Source organism: Haliaeetus albicilla, chromosome 24 (genome assembly GCF_947461875.1).
Source record: "Haliaeetus albicilla chromosome 24, bHalAlb1.1, whole genome shotgun sequence".
NCBI lineage: Eukaryota > Metazoa > Chordata > Aves > Accipitriformes > Accipitridae > Haliaeetus > Haliaeetus albicilla.
The window spans coordinates 15903850-15921729 of NC_091506.1; the positions used below are offsets into that span (position 1 = coordinate 15903850).

General features: G+C 36.1%; 1 protein-coding gene across 7 annotated transcripts in view; it reads right to left on the reverse strand.

Moving 5' to 3' along the window:
* CACNA2D3 (calcium voltage-gated channel auxiliary subunit alpha2delta 3) overlaps positions 1 to 17880 on the reverse strand; it is a 476807-nt gene that overhangs the window by 92524 nt on the left and 366403 nt on the right. For all 7 annotated transcript variants that reach the window (XR_011329699.1, XM_069812301.1, XM_069812302.1 and 4 more), the window contains 8 exons: positions 13298 to 13381; positions 7162 to 7233; positions 6868 to 6929; positions 4911 to 4978; positions 3025 to 3070; positions 2774 to 2871; positions 1870 to 1963; positions 120 to 215 (listed from right to left, as the gene is read on the reverse strand). Coding sequence is in view for 6 of the 7 variants with exons in the window: in XM_069812301.1 (XP_069668402.1) it covers positions 120 to 215; positions 1870 to 1963; positions 2774 to 2871; positions 3025 to 3070; positions 4911 to 4978; positions 6868 to 6929; positions 7162 to 7233; positions 13298 to 13381 (620 nt within the window). In the remaining variant the exon portion in view is untranslated. The remainder of the gene's footprint in view (positions 1 to 119; positions 216 to 1869; positions 1964 to 2773; positions 2872 to 3024; positions 3071 to 4910; positions 4979 to 6867; positions 6930 to 7161; positions 7234 to 13297; positions 13382 to 17880) is intronic.

The window sequence follows — 17880 nt, forward strand, 5'->3', positions numbered from 1 at the left end:
TATGTATTTCAGTGCGCCAGCGTAAAAACCTGGAAGAAACAGTAGATGGGCTTCCTAAAAATAAACATTTTTTTAATTTCTTTTCTTATATGGCTGCCAAGCATAGCTTTGTTACTTACTGATTAGTAAGCTGTTCCGGACCCACAAACAGGTTGATACGAGATAGTCCAGTACGTGTTCCAAGGAAGGCAACTTCCACTCCCTTGTCAGAGTTTCTGAAATACAACAGAACACAAGCAAAGATAATGTTTCCAGACAGTAAACAGATAAAGCTACCTAACTGGTCACAGAAAGTACAAATGCACACACTTTTGAGAAAGATTACTTTAAGTGTAGTTCCCTTTTTTATTTATTTATTAAATGCTGGGGTTTAAGTTCAAGTCATGTGGGTTTTGGAAAACATACAATGTAGGAATGCTATTTAGACCAAGAGTCACTAAGAAGTCAAAGACAGTGAATTTGGCAGGATTTGTGGGGAGGGATTATATGGAAGACATAGAATAAAAAGGTGTGGCATAGCTATATACCAACTATTTAATAACCAATGGTACCCAGTGATTCAAGATGGGCAGGAATTCCAGATCTTGCTCCCAGTGCATTCAACACTTCTGCAGTACATCTATGCTTCAAGTCATAGGTGTGACTGCTGCTCAAGCAGGAAAAAACTAAGCTAGATTTCAAACAGCTAGCTCAGAGTCAAACATAGCTGCCACCAGGATAGGCTTTAGCCTCTAGACCTTAGGAAAAAAATGCCGCAGGTAGCTCAGGCTGAACTCTGTACCAAGCTAGCGACTTTAAAACTAGCTCTCGTATGGCTACAAGAACTTCAGTCATATCACCACAAAACCAAGGACCACAGTCTTAGCCATCTTGCTGTCGCATACTTCATTCTTCAATAAATGGCCTGTCTCATTAAGTGTAAGTCAGAACATGAAAGGGGATCAAAAGTCTCCCGCTAGCATCTCTCCACAGCTGTCTTCCTTGTGTTTACTGGATCTGTTATTTCATTGTGTAGGAGGATTCCAAGAAACCTTATGCCGCTATATAAATTCATCAATGTCTACAGTATACTACCATACAACAATTTCTTATCTTTATCTTCTAAGAGGAGACAGGATAATTCTTAGTTTGATGAATCAGATCTTATCACATTGATTTTACTCATTCACTATGACTATGTGCTTTACAGCAATATATTTTTTCATTCAACTCTTAAAAAATGGTTCAAATTTAGCAAAACCTAATCAGGATAATCTCCAGAATTGCCCTTCAACCACAGTATTTCATGCAAACTGCTAATCTTAACACCTGTTTTCTCTAATATATATAACATCTTGTCATTTAACACCTTAGTACATCATAACAAACGAATTAAGTAAAACATATAAACTCTAAAAAGGGCCAGCTAATCTCCTGATTATCTATAACAGGAAACTAGATCTCAGTTAGTTCTGGAAAACAAAACAAACAAACAAAAAAAGGATTAAAGAAATTATTTGTTTTACCAGTGCAAGTTTTTCTAGATATAATTTGTTCTGAGACAAATTACCAATTCCATCAACAATTTTGGTAAATTTTGCATTAAATTTCTCAAGTACTCTAAACCGTTTGTTAGAAATACTTGGAACTCAAGTTGTACTTAGTATACAATTTCATTAGTTATACTGTGAAAATTGGGTAACCTTACAGCTAATCATCATGATGTACACTGCAACATAAACACTTAACACTGAACTCAAACTTGGTGGTATTTAGGATTAAATGGTTAATATATTATTTTTATGCATATCAGAATTTTTTAGATATTCCACCAGTTTATTAACATAAACTATTAAAAATTCACCCATGACTGACACAAAACTTGCTTACTCTGATTTATTTAATGCTAGACTGGTCCAATAAGCTTCAATTGGTGCACTCACGACTGCATCAAACAGAACTTCCTGGATCAATTCTTTATCACCTATTACAATATATTAAAATCAGTAAACATATATGCATACATAGGGAATTTTTTTTAGATGACTAAACAATAATTTTTTTACACTGTACTATATTTTATCTGTCATATGCATTCGAACTTTTTGCACTATTAAGCATTTACTATGTAATATTACGTGGTATTTTACCACAGCGCAGTTTTTCATATATCATTTCATTGCACTAACAACAATTTTAGATTAAAAAACAAAAAATTATTTCTCCACTTCATGTAACACATTCATGTACATATTATCTAATGCTTGCATTTGCACATGACATAAGGTTAAGACAATTGGGCCTACTAGCAGCCACAAAAGCTCTACATTTCTGCAAACAGACAAAATATGCACTTATCCATCTGAATTTTTTTATTCTGCTTTGCAGTGCAGAAATGCTAATTGCACACACATTCTCCTTAAAATACTCATATCTGGCATATTCTTCAGAGGCGTGATCCAAGGACTGATTCAGACCAATCCCATTTAACTTATAAAACCAGAGAGAGCGATAATATTGCATAGTATAGCTACGTCATCTGAACAGAAATGTGAATTTTTGGTTCAGGCATATTGTTTACTGTAAAAGTCAGAAATTTGTATCATCAATATCTTTACTGATACCCTGGAAAAATCTCAAACCCAAATGAAATTCCAAAGTGACATCAGTCATGCAATCCAACTTTAATTTTTCACTGGCTAAACTAAGTAGCCTTACGTTTTGTAGAAGGTTCAGTACAACAGTTTTTAGCTAGGATAAAGCCTACTACGTGCATATTTAACAAAATACTTGCATTGGAGCAATGGCTCTTTTCCTGTGAGGTAGCGTTTAATTGCTTCTAATTGAGTCATTTGACGGTGTTCAGGATGTAAGTCAGTGTTGCAATAGGACCTGTGAACATGTTGTCAAAACATTAAAATGTTAATATGTATAAGCATGATCTTTCTTTGTCTTTGAACATAAAGAATTGGGCTCAGCAAGCACAAACAATATGAAACCAAGAAGGGTAACAGACACCAATTTCATGCTTTGTTTAAGGCTTACCATTCATCTGCTAAAGATACATCAGGGTGTTCTAAATCATGTAAACCTGCAACAGGAATAATAATGGGTTATTTAGGGAGCAGCCTGAGTAACAGATGGTTATTTACATACACTCCATAACATAAACCCTTCCTTCTTGGAAAGTGCATTATTACCACAGTATAATAAATCACAATAAACTATGTTCAAATACACTTCAGGGTCTAACAAACTGGCAAAAGCCAACTAAATCAGATCTAAAACTGAAAAGGTAGGAAAAACTTTTTTTGTGCTGATCTGTTTAACTCATACAAATTACTCACATAATATATTTGACGTTTAGAAGAAAACTTGAGCAAAGAGAAATACACAATGGTAAAAGACACCTATTTGTACTCCCTTGTTCAGTTTGGCTAGTAAAGTTCTTTATGTTAAAATACATTCTTCTCATTTCATGAGAGTTGTTCTTTTTCTCTTAAAAAAAAAAAAGAAATTATTTTAAAAGAACAATTCCCTCAAAACCTAAACACATAGCCCATGAACATACACAGCAATTTACGGGACTGTTCAGAATAGGCTTATTGTACTAACAAGTCACGCAAATGCTTGTAAATAAGAACTATATCATTAGTTATATAGCACAATAAAAATGTACTTTGGCAATTTTAAAAACTCTTAAAACACTTATCAATAGACAATAAGCAAACAGGGTTCAGAAGGCATGGTCTGGGTTTAAACCCCCGGGTACATAATAAACAACGACAGGGCTACAGTGATTCAGGAAAGCAGGGAAGACAAAACTAGAGCTATAATTATGGTCCTTGGGGAGGACAGTGAGGTGTCAGTGACAGAGAATCAGTGAAGGTAACAACGGGAGAAAAGGAACAGTTAGTTATGGCTATGTTAACATTTCTGGTGGTGCATTCGGGACGAAATATCAGACAGAGTGGCTGAGACCTATGGCTGGATTAAAGAAAATAGGTGAGAAGTATGTTGGGAACAGTTTGGAGAGTAAGCAGCTCCAAGTCTCCTGCTGTGCTCTCTTTCTATCTAGACATGCATGTGCTGTGCAAATGACTCAAACTTTAAAGCATTTCTTTTTACACCTCTCCTGGGTACAGGATCGTATTCATGTCCCAAAATACAGCTGAGGAACGAAGACCTGAAGAAATTAACTATCTTGCTTACCATCAGTGACAAAACAAGAACCAGAATTGGAAATGGAGACTTAAGCGTAAAATCAGAAAGCATTCCTGTATTGAAACATTTTTTGCTCAGCAACTGCTAAAACTTCTCAAACCTCTCTTCACTCTTTTGAAACGCCTCTGCTCCTCCTTCATCTTCAGGAACCTTTGTTTTTGATCTGGTGATGTTTTTTGCCAAACAGCTTTATCACCACTCACAGATGACTCCTCCACTCATTTTAATTGTGGACTTATCAAACAGTAAAACCATAAAGAAAGAACAGTTCCTCCCCTGGTTACTTCTACTGTTGTTACAAAAATGCAAAATGTAAATCCCTGTAGACAATGCCCAAAGTAGTTATAGCTCTGAAAGATTTTATAATGTATAGTCTGTGAACAAAAAAAGCCATAGCCATTACAGCGCTCTTAGCGGTTACATCATTCAGAAAACACCACGAATAATTAACATTGGATGCTGAGTGATTCTCTGGAACATTGAGAGAGGAGGATGGAAGATGATCCCATCTAAAGAAGATTCACAAACAGTCTGACTATGCTTAATATAAATGAGGGGAAAAAATCCCATGAAGTAAAAGATCTTCAAAGAAAAAAAAAAGTCATCTAATTGCCTTATGGAATCTGCAGACAAACATGCAAGCTTTAGGTCTACCAAATCAACAGTAAAACTACTGTGTAAGCAACATGAGAAGGTAGGTATCTTACCTTCTTCTACAGTTACATTCCCTCTGAAGAAATATTTTCCATGTCCTCTAGAGAGAGCCACACCTAAACTGTGCAAAGAAATAAAGCAGACCTTGAAATCTGTGAGACAAACAATAACAGACATTCAGAGCTATTTTAATTTCTAACATTTCCAGCTAGTGTACTATGATTAAGTTTAAAACTGTTTGTTTCCAAACCCTTGCTGATCATATTTATTGTTCAACTAGCTGTTTCAATGCTGGTTTAGTTCTAATGTGTCTGCAACAATCAGCTGTATTTATGTGTGCTTAGAGGTGCAGTAAACCATTATTCTCTGGCAAACTAATAAACAAGCCTCTCTAAGCTCACTGCTGCTCACCCAGCATGAGATTTCTGCAGCTCAGCCTTGAACATGCCCATGGCCTTACAATGAAGGAGACAATTTTTTGTAAATCAGACTAAGCTGTTGAGAAACTGAAGTGTGGGAATCAATGGAGCTACTGAGAGGAAAAGAATTTCATATGTGACAACAGCATCATGACTCCTCTTGGACTAATTTTTCTGTGATTCATATTTTTTTGCTAGTTTAACTTTTTTTGCACTGACTTGAGCTTCAAAAACTCTCAACAGTTATGTACCCAGTTTTGGGTTGGTTTTTAGTCTACCATTTAAACAATCCAAGTTTAATGAACTGGCTGGGGGATGCCATGTCTCCTCCTATTGAACACACACACAAAATACCTTCTGGCATTCATTCATTCAAGGGGATTATATCAGGCTAGGAACCTGCCAGTAATCAGTAAGACTGAAAACGCATGGGCTGATACTTTAAGTACACATAGAGGCACCAACTCCAAGAGCACACATGCTGCAATCAACAGCTCAATCTGGAAATGGGCTGAACAGTAAACATCTTTGACACTACAGTGTATATTTTAATAAATGTTGCCCCTGCTGTCTTCCTGAATCTATACTCCTACCCATCAAAACTAGACACAGACCATGCTGAAAAAGGCAGGACAGTTTTCCTACTATATTTCTGTCCTAAGAATCAGAACTCATACTGCATGCATACATGTGGCCCCATATCCATTTACTAAATAGGGTAAGAATGACAGTGCCACAGAAAAAAAAAACAACAAACCACCAAACCAAAAAACAAACCCCCCACAAAATAAAACCAATCCAAAACAAAAAACCCACTGAGTTTTACCACCCATGTCTGAATTTTAACAAGAATAAACACATGCATTAGAGATCAGAGGAATGTGCCTGTATTTTCACTATGTGGAAATGTAGCTCAAGTTCTGTGAAATGGTTCCATTGAAGAAAATTTCAGTTGAGTATTGCAACTATTAGCCTCCTGCTTTAAGCATAAGGTACAGTTAATATTCTTTCATTAATGGATTATCTCTAATTAAAATATCAGCATTTTTGAAGTGACTTCCTGTCTTTCTTTTCCTTTTTTTTTTTTCTCCTAAGATGCATGCCAAAATAACATGGCTGACTTACTCAGTTTTAGTTATACAAATATACTGAAGGTAGTTCAGAGAAACAAAATATCCAAACCTCAAATTGGAAGTGAAATACTATCTTATTTTACATTACATTTTTGTTGTGGAAAAAAATCAAAATGGTGCTCAATATGTAGTTACTTAAATGGATTATAGTATTTATAGCTCTCCAAGTACTCGCGAAAGCCTTTTGTTCAACGTGAACCTCAACTGAATATTTTTTTAATGAAACATAAGCCATGACAAACACTGTGAGTTTGCCTGTGTGAGCTTGCACAAAATTTCCATCCCTGGAAGAGCTGAATGGAATGCTGGTAGGCTCCTTTTCCTTGCTATTTTCAGCATTGTCCAGGGATATTTCATTGTCAACTTTTGCTGATGAGCTTTTAATGAGTTCACAAGCTCTGTATAAATGCAAATCCAATGAGTCTGATGAAATGTCCATTTATTATGGTCGGCTCTACCTGAATGGAGTACCCTTGATGTCTGTATAATAGTAGTCATTTGTCATCACCAATACCCGCTTCTAGATTCAGAACAAGAAAGTCAGAAGGGGAGGGGGGAAGAAGTTAGTTTGCTATAAGAAATGTATAAAAGATCAAGTGGTTAGTCACTGCTAAAATTACAACCAATGTTTACATCTAGTGAGTGAAAAAAAATATACTGCAGTGAATCATATTTATGGCAATCTTAAAAATTGTTAAACAAATTAACTGCTTGCTTTATACTTAGCTGGAATAATATTTTATACATTGTACCCCTTTGTCCACTGTCTTCTTCACTTCCATGGAGAATTTCCCTGTTTTCCGATTCACCATTGCATTTCGGAGCTGAAATGAAGGAAATTGTGTGTCAATGCCTTTATTTCCATTTTCTGTAATTCCTTCAACTCTGAGCTCTCTGGTACACTCATTTGGCCTAAGCAGTACTTAATTTTCTTCATTTCTTCATATTCAGTAGTTCTGTTCTACTACACACTGAACAACCCCCTTGCAGTTACTGCATAGGAAGGTAAGGACTAGGTTCCCAGCTGAATTTAGCTGAAGTTAGACCAGGGCTCAGTGTTTAAATACATAAAAAATTATACGTATAAAAACAAAGCAAAAAAGAGAAAACCCCACCTACCCTACACTATTCATTCTGCTTCTACTTGATACTCTACATCGGGCTGCATCCTAAACTAGCTCCAGAAACTGCATCCTCACTGCATCAGAAATCAGAAGTAGCAAAAGAATGACAGCCCATTTGATCAGTAACCTGTTTCAATGGGAACACACTGCTGCAGTGCTCTGTGATTCCCTCTGGTTTTCCGTTGGTGTCCAGGCACTGCTTGCAAGATAATCAATTTTATCTCTGTAATGGAAGCCCTAGGTTAGTCACAGCTTTAAGAATTGGCCTGGACCTCTCCCTCTCAAAGTCATCCAAAAGACTTTTTAAACCCCCTTCAAAAACAGGTTTCATTACTATATAAACCAAAAACTCAAAACACCTAGGGAGAACAGAAAATAAGTGGAAAAGGGTTTATACACAATGATTTACCTGCTGCTTTGCAAGTTAGATCTGTTACTTTTTAGATTACCACAAGCACTGTTTTTCAGTACCTTTATTCTAGCCTCTACATGAGCTGCAGGCTCTCAAATCTGTGCTGCAAATTCCCTCACCCATCACCTTTAAAAACTCTTCCCTTAGCCCACCTATTTGCTCTCTAGGAAAGAAGCGCCTTCCTCCTAGAGGACACCAGCTGCCACAGCCTCCCTCTTAGGTGAACATGCCATGATGATGAAAAGAAGAGTAAAAAAATCCCCCAACAACTGTCCCCCACATCTATAAGCCAAAATGACCTGCAGTGTCCCTACCAATGAGTACACGCTACCCTGACACGACTAGTCCAAGAGCAGGGTCTCTGGGCTGAAACTGAAGGACAAGACATGGGTTTTGGGAAATCCTCAGCCTTAGTATTTTGAATTTGCCTATTTATCGGTTCAAGACTTTAGGGAAGAAATGAGAAAGTTACGGTTTAGCAGTTATACCATCCATATATGGAAGTATTTTATTTGAATGTGCTTAGATTTATGAATGGGGGAAGCGACTTCTTTTGCTTATATGTTTAATTAATGGCAGAGATGCAGAAATTTTAAGGTGGTTGTTTCAGGATAGCTTCAGTTACGAAGTGAAACTGCTGTACTTGTGGAATTTCTTGTGGCAAGAAGCACCTATAAATCTTTCACAGCTGTGATTTTCATTACAATAGGCAAATTCCACTATCACTAATCGATTCACACTCCCTTTTCAAGGATATTCAAAATGCAGAATAATATTGACAAAATGAGTATTTTTATGTCTCTTCTATTGCTTATCTATCTGAACACAGTTGTGGACATCATGTTCTTGCTGAATAAATATCTCCTGTTCTCCAGTACCTCATGCCAGAATGGGCAATTCAGATAGATTTTAATGAAAAATTGTGAAGACAGTCCTATCAATGCACTCTGCAGGCTTTCCAAGTTAGTATGGAGTGAAAAGAGAATGAGCAAACTTGCCAGTGAAACATCTAGTTTTACTCTTATGAATAAGTTGATCATGGCTGACCTATCAAAAACTGCAAACTTTGCAGCTCTTTAAATTTAATCCTAGGGCATCTAGATTTGAATTAACAGTCTTTCTCTTCTGTCAGTGAGTGTAAAAGAATAATTTTTAGCTAGAGGCATGTATAAAATAAAGCATATATTTTACTGTAGATTTTTTTTTAACAATACATAATAGGCAATTCTGGAAATAGTTTCCCATTTTAAGTTTTGTGGTTTTGGACTTCGAGAGCTGGTCTTAATTAACCATCTACTTTCTAACATTTACAGAACAGTCCCATTTATCTTTAACATGGTTTTCATTTTTCTCCTATTGGTGCCTGCAGTTGTCTAAGACCCATTCCTCCCACAAGCCTCAGGCTAGATTTACTAAAAGGGCCTCCAAACTCTCAGTAGTGTTTAAGATCAAGTCTGCAAGTGGGATTTAGAGTTTTACTTTTCTGTTTTTTTTTTTTTTTGCTTGCTGTGATTACATTTCTTGGCTTTGTAATCTGGTTTCTCGGCTCTTCTGCAGTTTCATCTCCCTCCTCAAATGCATAAAATAAGTACTGCCTCAGTTGGCTTCAAGCCCCCAAACATTCATTCATGGTCTTTTTTATTTGGAAAAAATATTTCATTCAGCTAGAAATTATAATAAAAGAATTTTAAGAAGTGAGTTAATGAGAAAAAGGTTTCTGTCCAAATTGAAACTTCTTGTCTTTGGTACTGCATATTCCCAAACTTTGCTGGAAGACACTGTTAGTTTAATAAGCTGGTGCTAAGATTTCTATTTCTAATAAAATGCAGTAATGGCAAGATAGCAGGTACAGTTAACCTGGAAAATTAACTGATTAATATATATTTACACCAACTCTATTTCATGGTGAAAAAATTCTAACCTTAGTTCTGCCACCTTTTCCTTATCAGATGACTAGAGAAAATCTATTTCTTCCCCTCTTCAGGGTAATATGCGTTATTACCCCTTCAACTAAGTGTCTTCCAACCAATTGCTAACAACCCAGCTTCACTGCTATAGTATGAGATCATTCTATATTCTTGGAAAACTATGTAACCATTAAATTAATGTGGTAAAAAGTACGAAAATGTCTTAATCAGCTTCCACATAAGTGTTTTCATGGGAAAAAAATATACCAGTAGTAGTCTATGTTATTAAAAGCAGCTATATGAATACTTTAATTCTTTCCCTCCAGAGCTGAATAAACAATGCTTTACTACTCAAGCTTGGAAAAAATCAAGAACATCAAATCCAAGGCCTTGGGTGAAGCAGAGCCACATGTAGCTCTCAAGTCAATAAGTTACTCAACAAAGTTTTAAGTCTCCTACACAATATTTACCATTTTCACTCAAAATTAACAATACTAAGGAATTGCCTACTGCAAAAGATCAACAAAAATAACACACACTTTTTGGACATTCATTTGGATCCTCACATCAGAAAAGCTACATAAAGAGATGGACTTCATTACAATAATCTAGAGAACTTCCCTCAAATTCCGTTCTCATTTTAGCTCTAATGCTAATAATGACTCTGCCTGTAGCTCCAATATTACTTTATTTCATATCTCCTTTTCTTTTATTCTTCTACTAGTATTTCTGACTATCAGCCCCTCTGGAGGTCTTAGTAACATGGTATAAGTGACTTACATATTATTTCACACAAACACAAAAAAACTTGCAATAAGGCTTACATTTAAAAATAGCTATAAAAATATTATTTGTTTGACATTGTATTTTTTCCTATTTAGATATTTGCATGAAGGTCTGCACTTGTGCATGGCATTGCTGAAGTATTGGGACAACATTCGGGATGTTAATACATTTTTCTAAAATATTTAACATGCTGGTTTTTTCAGATAACACTTGTTAACTAATCATCAAACAGTAGATGTGTAGGCTGTTTAACCAAACCTATCTATCTGATGGGGGATTATTTATCAAAGAAAAGTGCATAGTGCATGCTTATTCAGGCATGCACTAGTGAATTATTAGCGTTGATAGATGGGGATCATTCAAGGAAGTCACTACAACACACCTGTTGTTATACATGAGTACTGAAAATTGTGTTTACTGCTGCTCCAAAGCTACAATAGAATATCCAGATTTTTTTCTATTATGTATTAAATATTTATTAATTAAAAAATTAATTTCACTTATGATTTAACTATTTTTTACTCTTGCATATTGTGTGATGGAACTGGATCTTTTCTACAAATGTTATGCTCAATTTAGTCTATTTGTAATGTACATTAACTTCTTTTCTCCTTCAAAAGATGAAACAATTGGAAAGGCTGCTTGTTTCTATGTTACAATTAAAAAATACTTTTAAACAAACTTTTTAGGTGAAAGGGAAAGAGGCAGATAAAATGCATGTTTGCATCTTTCATCAAAAGGTGAAATAAAACTTTTTGCAGTCTACAGATAAACAAAACTCAATTTTGCTAGAAATTTTCAGAAAAAGTGACAGAGCTTAGGGGTCAAAACAAAGGAAATACTTAGAGCTGAATCTGGACCTTTTGCTTTCATGTGTATTCAGATAGAATCTCAATTATAAATAAAACTTAATTTTCGGTGTCACAGAAATAGTTCAATGTTACTTTAACTGAACCACTGAATTTCTACTAAGTTATGATTAAGAACGAGGGATTAAAACTGTAAAAATTAAGCAAAGAAAGTATTGGGAGAAATAAAAAGGAAAAAACCCACAAACCTAAGAGAAATAGTAAGGAAAAAAAATCATGAAGGTTTAAAAGCTGTACATAACTACGGCAGTAACATTTGAACAGAGAGAGGAAATTTTAAAAGGTCATTTGCAGAGGAACTGGTTGAGTAATACATGATCAAAGATAAGAGAAAAGGCAAGGTATAAAATACAAAGTCAGTGTGATTGCCAAGATTGCAGAAGGCTCCTACAGCCATATGAAAATCTAATGAGGAAGCCTTAAATAGTGTATGCATAGAAAACTGCACAAAGCTATACAAGAACCATTAAAAAAGGTTTGAGTGTGCACTCCAACACAAAACTTTCAATAAGGAAGTAAGATGGCCTCCTAGGAGAGGATGAGGACAATCTATCACCTGATGAAACAGACATTGCTTAAACATAAATGAACTGTTTCACTATTCACAAAGGGGGTGGAGAGAGGGAGGAACGTAAGACATATATTTTGTAAGGGAGAAAGAAAATATAGACTTATGTCAGAACAGGGATCAAGAAATTAGTACATCTGAAGACTGACAAGACTCCAGGGGCAGTTGTACGTGATCCATCCCAGATTTCGGAAGGACATGACAGACTAAATATGGGAACCTTCAGTGGATGTATTCAAAACCTCTCTGGAAAAGTAGAGGTATGAGGGACTTGAGAGAAGCTAACACAGTACTGATATTTGAGAAGGGATCGAAGAGACATCTATGAAAAACACAGACATGCAGTCGTGACTTTGGCAGTAGGGAACTTATGGGAAAAACTAAATTACAGGACAGAAAGGGGAACACCTGGAAAGTTACGATTTAATTAAGGACAGTCAGCACGGATTCACACAAAACGAATCATGCCTAACAAATCAGATTTATTGAGGAAGTAACGGAAAGACCAGGCAAAGGTTAAGCCATGGACATAAGGAAAGCTTTTGATACAGTACTGCAGAAAAGGCTAAGCCTGCACGGTAAGAAAGAGTAAGATAAAGAATGAACTACAGAGTAGACAGAGCACTGAAAAATGAATTTAATGGAAAGAGCTGTGCGCATAACAGCTGATAGACATAGAATGCATGCTTCTGCAGCTACCCATATGTCTGAAATTAGGAGTTTGGAGTGAATCTGTGCTCTGAACAGAGGTCAGAGAATCCAATTTTGTTTATTCGTCTGATGTTTTTTTGATTTTGTACGTTAAGGAAAACAGCTCTCATTACTTCCATTAAGGAAAGAGGGACCTCGTGGAGAGGAGTTAAACTCATTCCTTCATTTCTGAGTTTCAGCAGTTGTCTGGGCCAGCCCTAAAGAGATATTCTATTCCCTTCTCTAGCACTATATTTGCTATCCGGCAAAAATACACAATGGGATGCAAGGAGAATGCAAGGGTGTTGAGTTTTACCAAAGACACAAAGAGCCTGTGTTTGTGGTACATGCATATGTAAGGAAGAATCAATGCAAAACAGTTATAAAATTCTGAATGCAGTAAAAGGGGCTATTGTCCTCCCCTTCCTGACAGCAGTCAGGTGGCCTCTCTAATGACTACTTAAACAGTTTCCAGGTACAGTAGTAGGATGCAACAATGTCTTCTGACAGGGTTTTAAAACACATCACTTACCACATCATCTCTGTCTTCCCACTCGACCTCAGAAAGATCCACACTGCTGTAGTTGGGCTTTCTTCGTTTCTTCCCTTCTTCATACTGGCATAAAAAAGGTGGAATATTTAGCACATCCTGGTTTATTTGCACAAAGATTTTGTATCAGAAGATTTTAAAAATTTGCTGGTTGCATGCTGATTGTATGCAACACACATAACAGTAGATAGAAATGTTGTCTGTGAACTAAAAACCTACATCAACACACGAGTATTTCCACAATCTCTTGCCATGATACAAAGCTTTTCTTGATGGACACGCTGCAAAGTCAAACTCAGCAGTCGTACCTTCTTCTCCCCATATGGAAAATACATGGGACCTTGATCTTGTAGTTTATGTTAAATGTCTCAAACTAGCTCTTTCAGCTGTACAGGAAGTTATATTTCCTACAATCTTATCAACAAAATGTTTACCCATTTCTCTTTAAGCAAGATAAGATGCAAGTCTTGGGAGTACAGTGTTAACATTTGCTGATACTACATTTTACCTACAACTTCATGAGGGAAAAAGTAATATACTAATAGTGATAATTTATATTTCCTTATCACTAGTCACGGTTACACTGTAAATCGCACATTTAAAATAAACATTCTAGTGACAAATTGATTTGACACCGAGGTGTTTATAGTGTAGGAAATTCTGCCCTCTGCTGAACATTCAAAATCAGAAAGCCTACTAGTGTAAGAGCAAAAACCTTGCTCGGTAGAAGAAGAAAAAAGCATTTAGGAAGGCCTGTAAATAAAGAACCTAACTGGTTAAGAAAAATTATGAGAATATATTTGAAAAAAAAAAAATTTTGGAGAGGATGAGCATAATGTGAAATCTGGTCTTTTATCTTTTATGATGCATATAAGTGGGAGGGGAAACCACAAGTCTTTCTATGAAGTATGACAGGAGACATAGGGATACTGTGAAAAATCCTCAAATTGCTTTTGTGACTCCCCAACAATAGCATCATAGAAGGATAGAAAATGTACCTGTATGACAGTATATAAAGTTGATTCTCCTCCCTCAGGGTAGGACCAACTATACCATAAACCAAACCTGTCAGTGCTTGAGACAGCCAATTCATCACTGGGGCCAGTGGTGCAGGAACTTTCAATCACATTCTGCAGATTACAGAGAGACTAGAGAGGCCAAAGAAAAAACTTGCTCTCTGAGGATTAAGAAGGTTATTCCTATCCTGACTTTTTCCTCTCTAAATTAAAAGATTCTCATGCGAATCCCACAGTTGCCTTTGTAGACCACAGTATTTAAAAATAGGCATGACAAAGTCTTCCTGAAGAACAGCAAACTTTTATAAATATTGATTACTGGACCATAATCACAAAGAGATTTTGAGATATTGGTAGCACTGTAAAGTTTCTTCTTAGCACAGGCTTCACTGAGCCTCCTTAATTTTTGCTCATAACAACTTGGATACTGCAATTATTTCTACAGATGATTCTTTGGGGAAACTATGTGGGATAAAATCCTGAATCAATTCTCATTCTTCTTTTGAATAACAAAAAAATCATAGCAACTCTGCTGGTGTAAGTCTTAGTCTAAGTTCTGAAAATTCACGCAGATGCAACTGAAGAGTACTTTCATGTGCTTTTCTTGCCCCTCTGCTAGAAGCCACCATTCTTGTAACAACAAAGTTATCTGCTTCTGGGCTAATGCTACTCAACAGATGGGTAGAGAGATGTAAAGAGTTTCTGCTTTCAGCACATGCTTGTACACTAGACTGTGAATTCAAGCAGCTCAGCGCTACAATTAATTCTTGCTACATGATAGCTCTGATAGCCACATAAGTAACTATACGCAAATGCTGAAGTACAAAATTTGCAGCCAATATAGTTAAATCTCACAAGAATAAAACATGAGAGTATAACATTCAGTTCATTAGCAGGGCTTGATTTTTGTAGCTATGTTTTGCAAGCCTTTCATTATGGCTGCAGATATATCAATATTATCTTTAACCTTTATAAGGAGTAACTATGTCTACTCTGTGGCTGCACCAATTAACCAAGCAAATCTTTGATCTGATTTAGTCATTCCACTATAGAAATGGTTACAGTCAAGCTCTGAAATACTGAGAGCTGAAAACTGTCACATAGAAGTTAGCTGGGATCATCTGAGTAGAGCAAACAGCTCCTGTACTGGTTCCAATGTTTAATTACATCCTTACTCACAGATGTTGAAGAGCTTCTGGGCTATACTGCATTCTCAGACACATGTGCAAATCCTTACTTATGACAGTAAGAGTTGATCTTCTGTGTCTGACAGCAGAAGTAGGCTTCAAACACAAGGCAAATCATTTGCATCATATTGATTATGGGGTTTGTATGAATTTTAATTATAGAGATTCCACACCTTGCACTCAAAGAGCAAGTGAAGAGCTGGATAAAACATTCAAAGTTCTGCAGCAAAGCCAGAATTTGGAAACATTTATGTCTTAAAAATTCAGATAAGCAGAAACAAAGCTAAAATCCCAATGCTCAAGCAAGGGTTAGGCTCTATAAGCACTCAAAGGAACTGAAAGTTCAGTTCTTAAACACATTTAGGACAGGAACTAATAAAGTATTGAGATGCCTAACCCTTCATTCAGCTCTTACACTTCAGGGGCTACTGTTTAATTGCCTACACAGGAATTCAGTAAGTGAAGAGTAGATTTATGTTATAGTTTAGAAAAGGATGGCAGAGAAAAGAAAAACCGACTTCCAGCAAGGACAGGATACCAAAAAATAGCAATTATTTGTACATCAGGGTAACTCTGCTTACAAATCTAATCTTCATGAAAATATTACCTTATGCCAGCAGTAAATTTACATATCTTTATGCTTATGTAACTAGGGCTTAAAACATAAATGCAAGTAGCTCAAATATAAATTACTTCATAACACTACTGTTCAATTGGCTATTCTTCTCTAGCTTCTTTCTAGTTTTATCACTTAACTAATTTCTTAGTAAAAGTTATTCATGGACATAGAAGCCATTCACCAGCTTTTAAAAATGGCATTCATCTATACCTTTTTCTCTGGTAGCAATCTAATCTAACATTTTATCTCTGAGACTCCTGGGTGAAATGTAAAGTACTGATTGAAAGCTGAAGCCAAACCCATCTGTAAGATTACTATAAAGCATTGAAACAAATTAAGGGACCCACTGGGAAGGATAGAAACTAGGAACTCTACCAAATTACTCTGATGTAAGTGCATGAGAAAAAGAGCTAGACTTAAACTGTGTGCTGTTAATCTACTTTGGCCAGTATAAATTGTGTGGTGATATTAGATAGTAGTTAAATCCTGGGGGGGGATACTAAAAATTTTTAAATATCAGGACTGCAATACAAGAATCTTTTAGGCTGCTCAAAATTACATGATAGCTCCAACATATTTTTGTTTGTGGAAAGAACACAGGAAATGATTTTGTTTGGTAATCAGAATGAGCTTTATCTTACTCAGTATCTTTTATTTGAGACTTGGCCAAACTCTTATAGCACTGGATGATTCAAACAACATGTGACGTGTACTGTTTAAAGACTGAAACACATTTTTTCACCACGCCATATACAACCATTTACATGTGCTATTATTAAACTCTTTGCTTTGATATTTTATTTATTTAACTTTTTTTTTAACACGAGCAGTCCCAAACCATCTGCATTGAATATGACCTGCACGTGTTTATAAAGTCGGAGTGTAGCAATCTGATCACGGAGGGGGCAAGCTACATCTTAACAGCTGCAAGCCTTGGGTCTCAGGTGATTGGAATGTCTCAGACGTGCTCCATCTGGATAATGGGGAGGTAGGAGAGAGTACGTTGCTGTGATAGCAGCCTTGGAAGCATCAACAGATTTTAGCAAACTTGCTTAGCCACACTTGTGGAATCATATTATATCAAGAAAGTACCTACCAACCAACAACCAAAAGCTAGGGAGGTAAAATAATTTCAAGATAAAGCTCTTCCTTGCCAAACTACTATCCTATGTACAAAAGTAAGGAATCAGGAACTAAAAAAACTCCTCCAATTTTAAAACGTAGCATCAATCAAGTTTCATCTTTTTGGATTAGTACTTCAAAATTAGGATAATATATTAAACTAAACAGGATTTGAGAATTATCCCAATTTTTGTGTTTAGAGGAGACAAACTTGAACATATGCAAATATGTTTAGCTGAGCTTGAATTCTACATAATTAAAGACACATTACAATTGCATGCATAATCGAAGAATAAAGGTAGCCTTGTCTACAAAGTTTGATAGGAAAGGTTGAATGAACAAATATCAGAGAAAAAGCATCACTAACCAAAACTACACACTTTTCCATATAGTTTTAAATAAACAGACACAGACTGAATACACTGCATGATTGCAATTCCCTGGTCTAGCCAGTTATTCAGCTACCTCCCTTCTCTAAGATTCTGGACACCAATGTTACCACTTATTTATTGTCTAGTGTAGCTCTAACTGACATAATGCAAAGACTGCAGCTGTTTTAATGGAAGCTGCGTTGAACCAGATTTTACATGGTCAATGGCTGGCACTGAGACCTCTACCAGC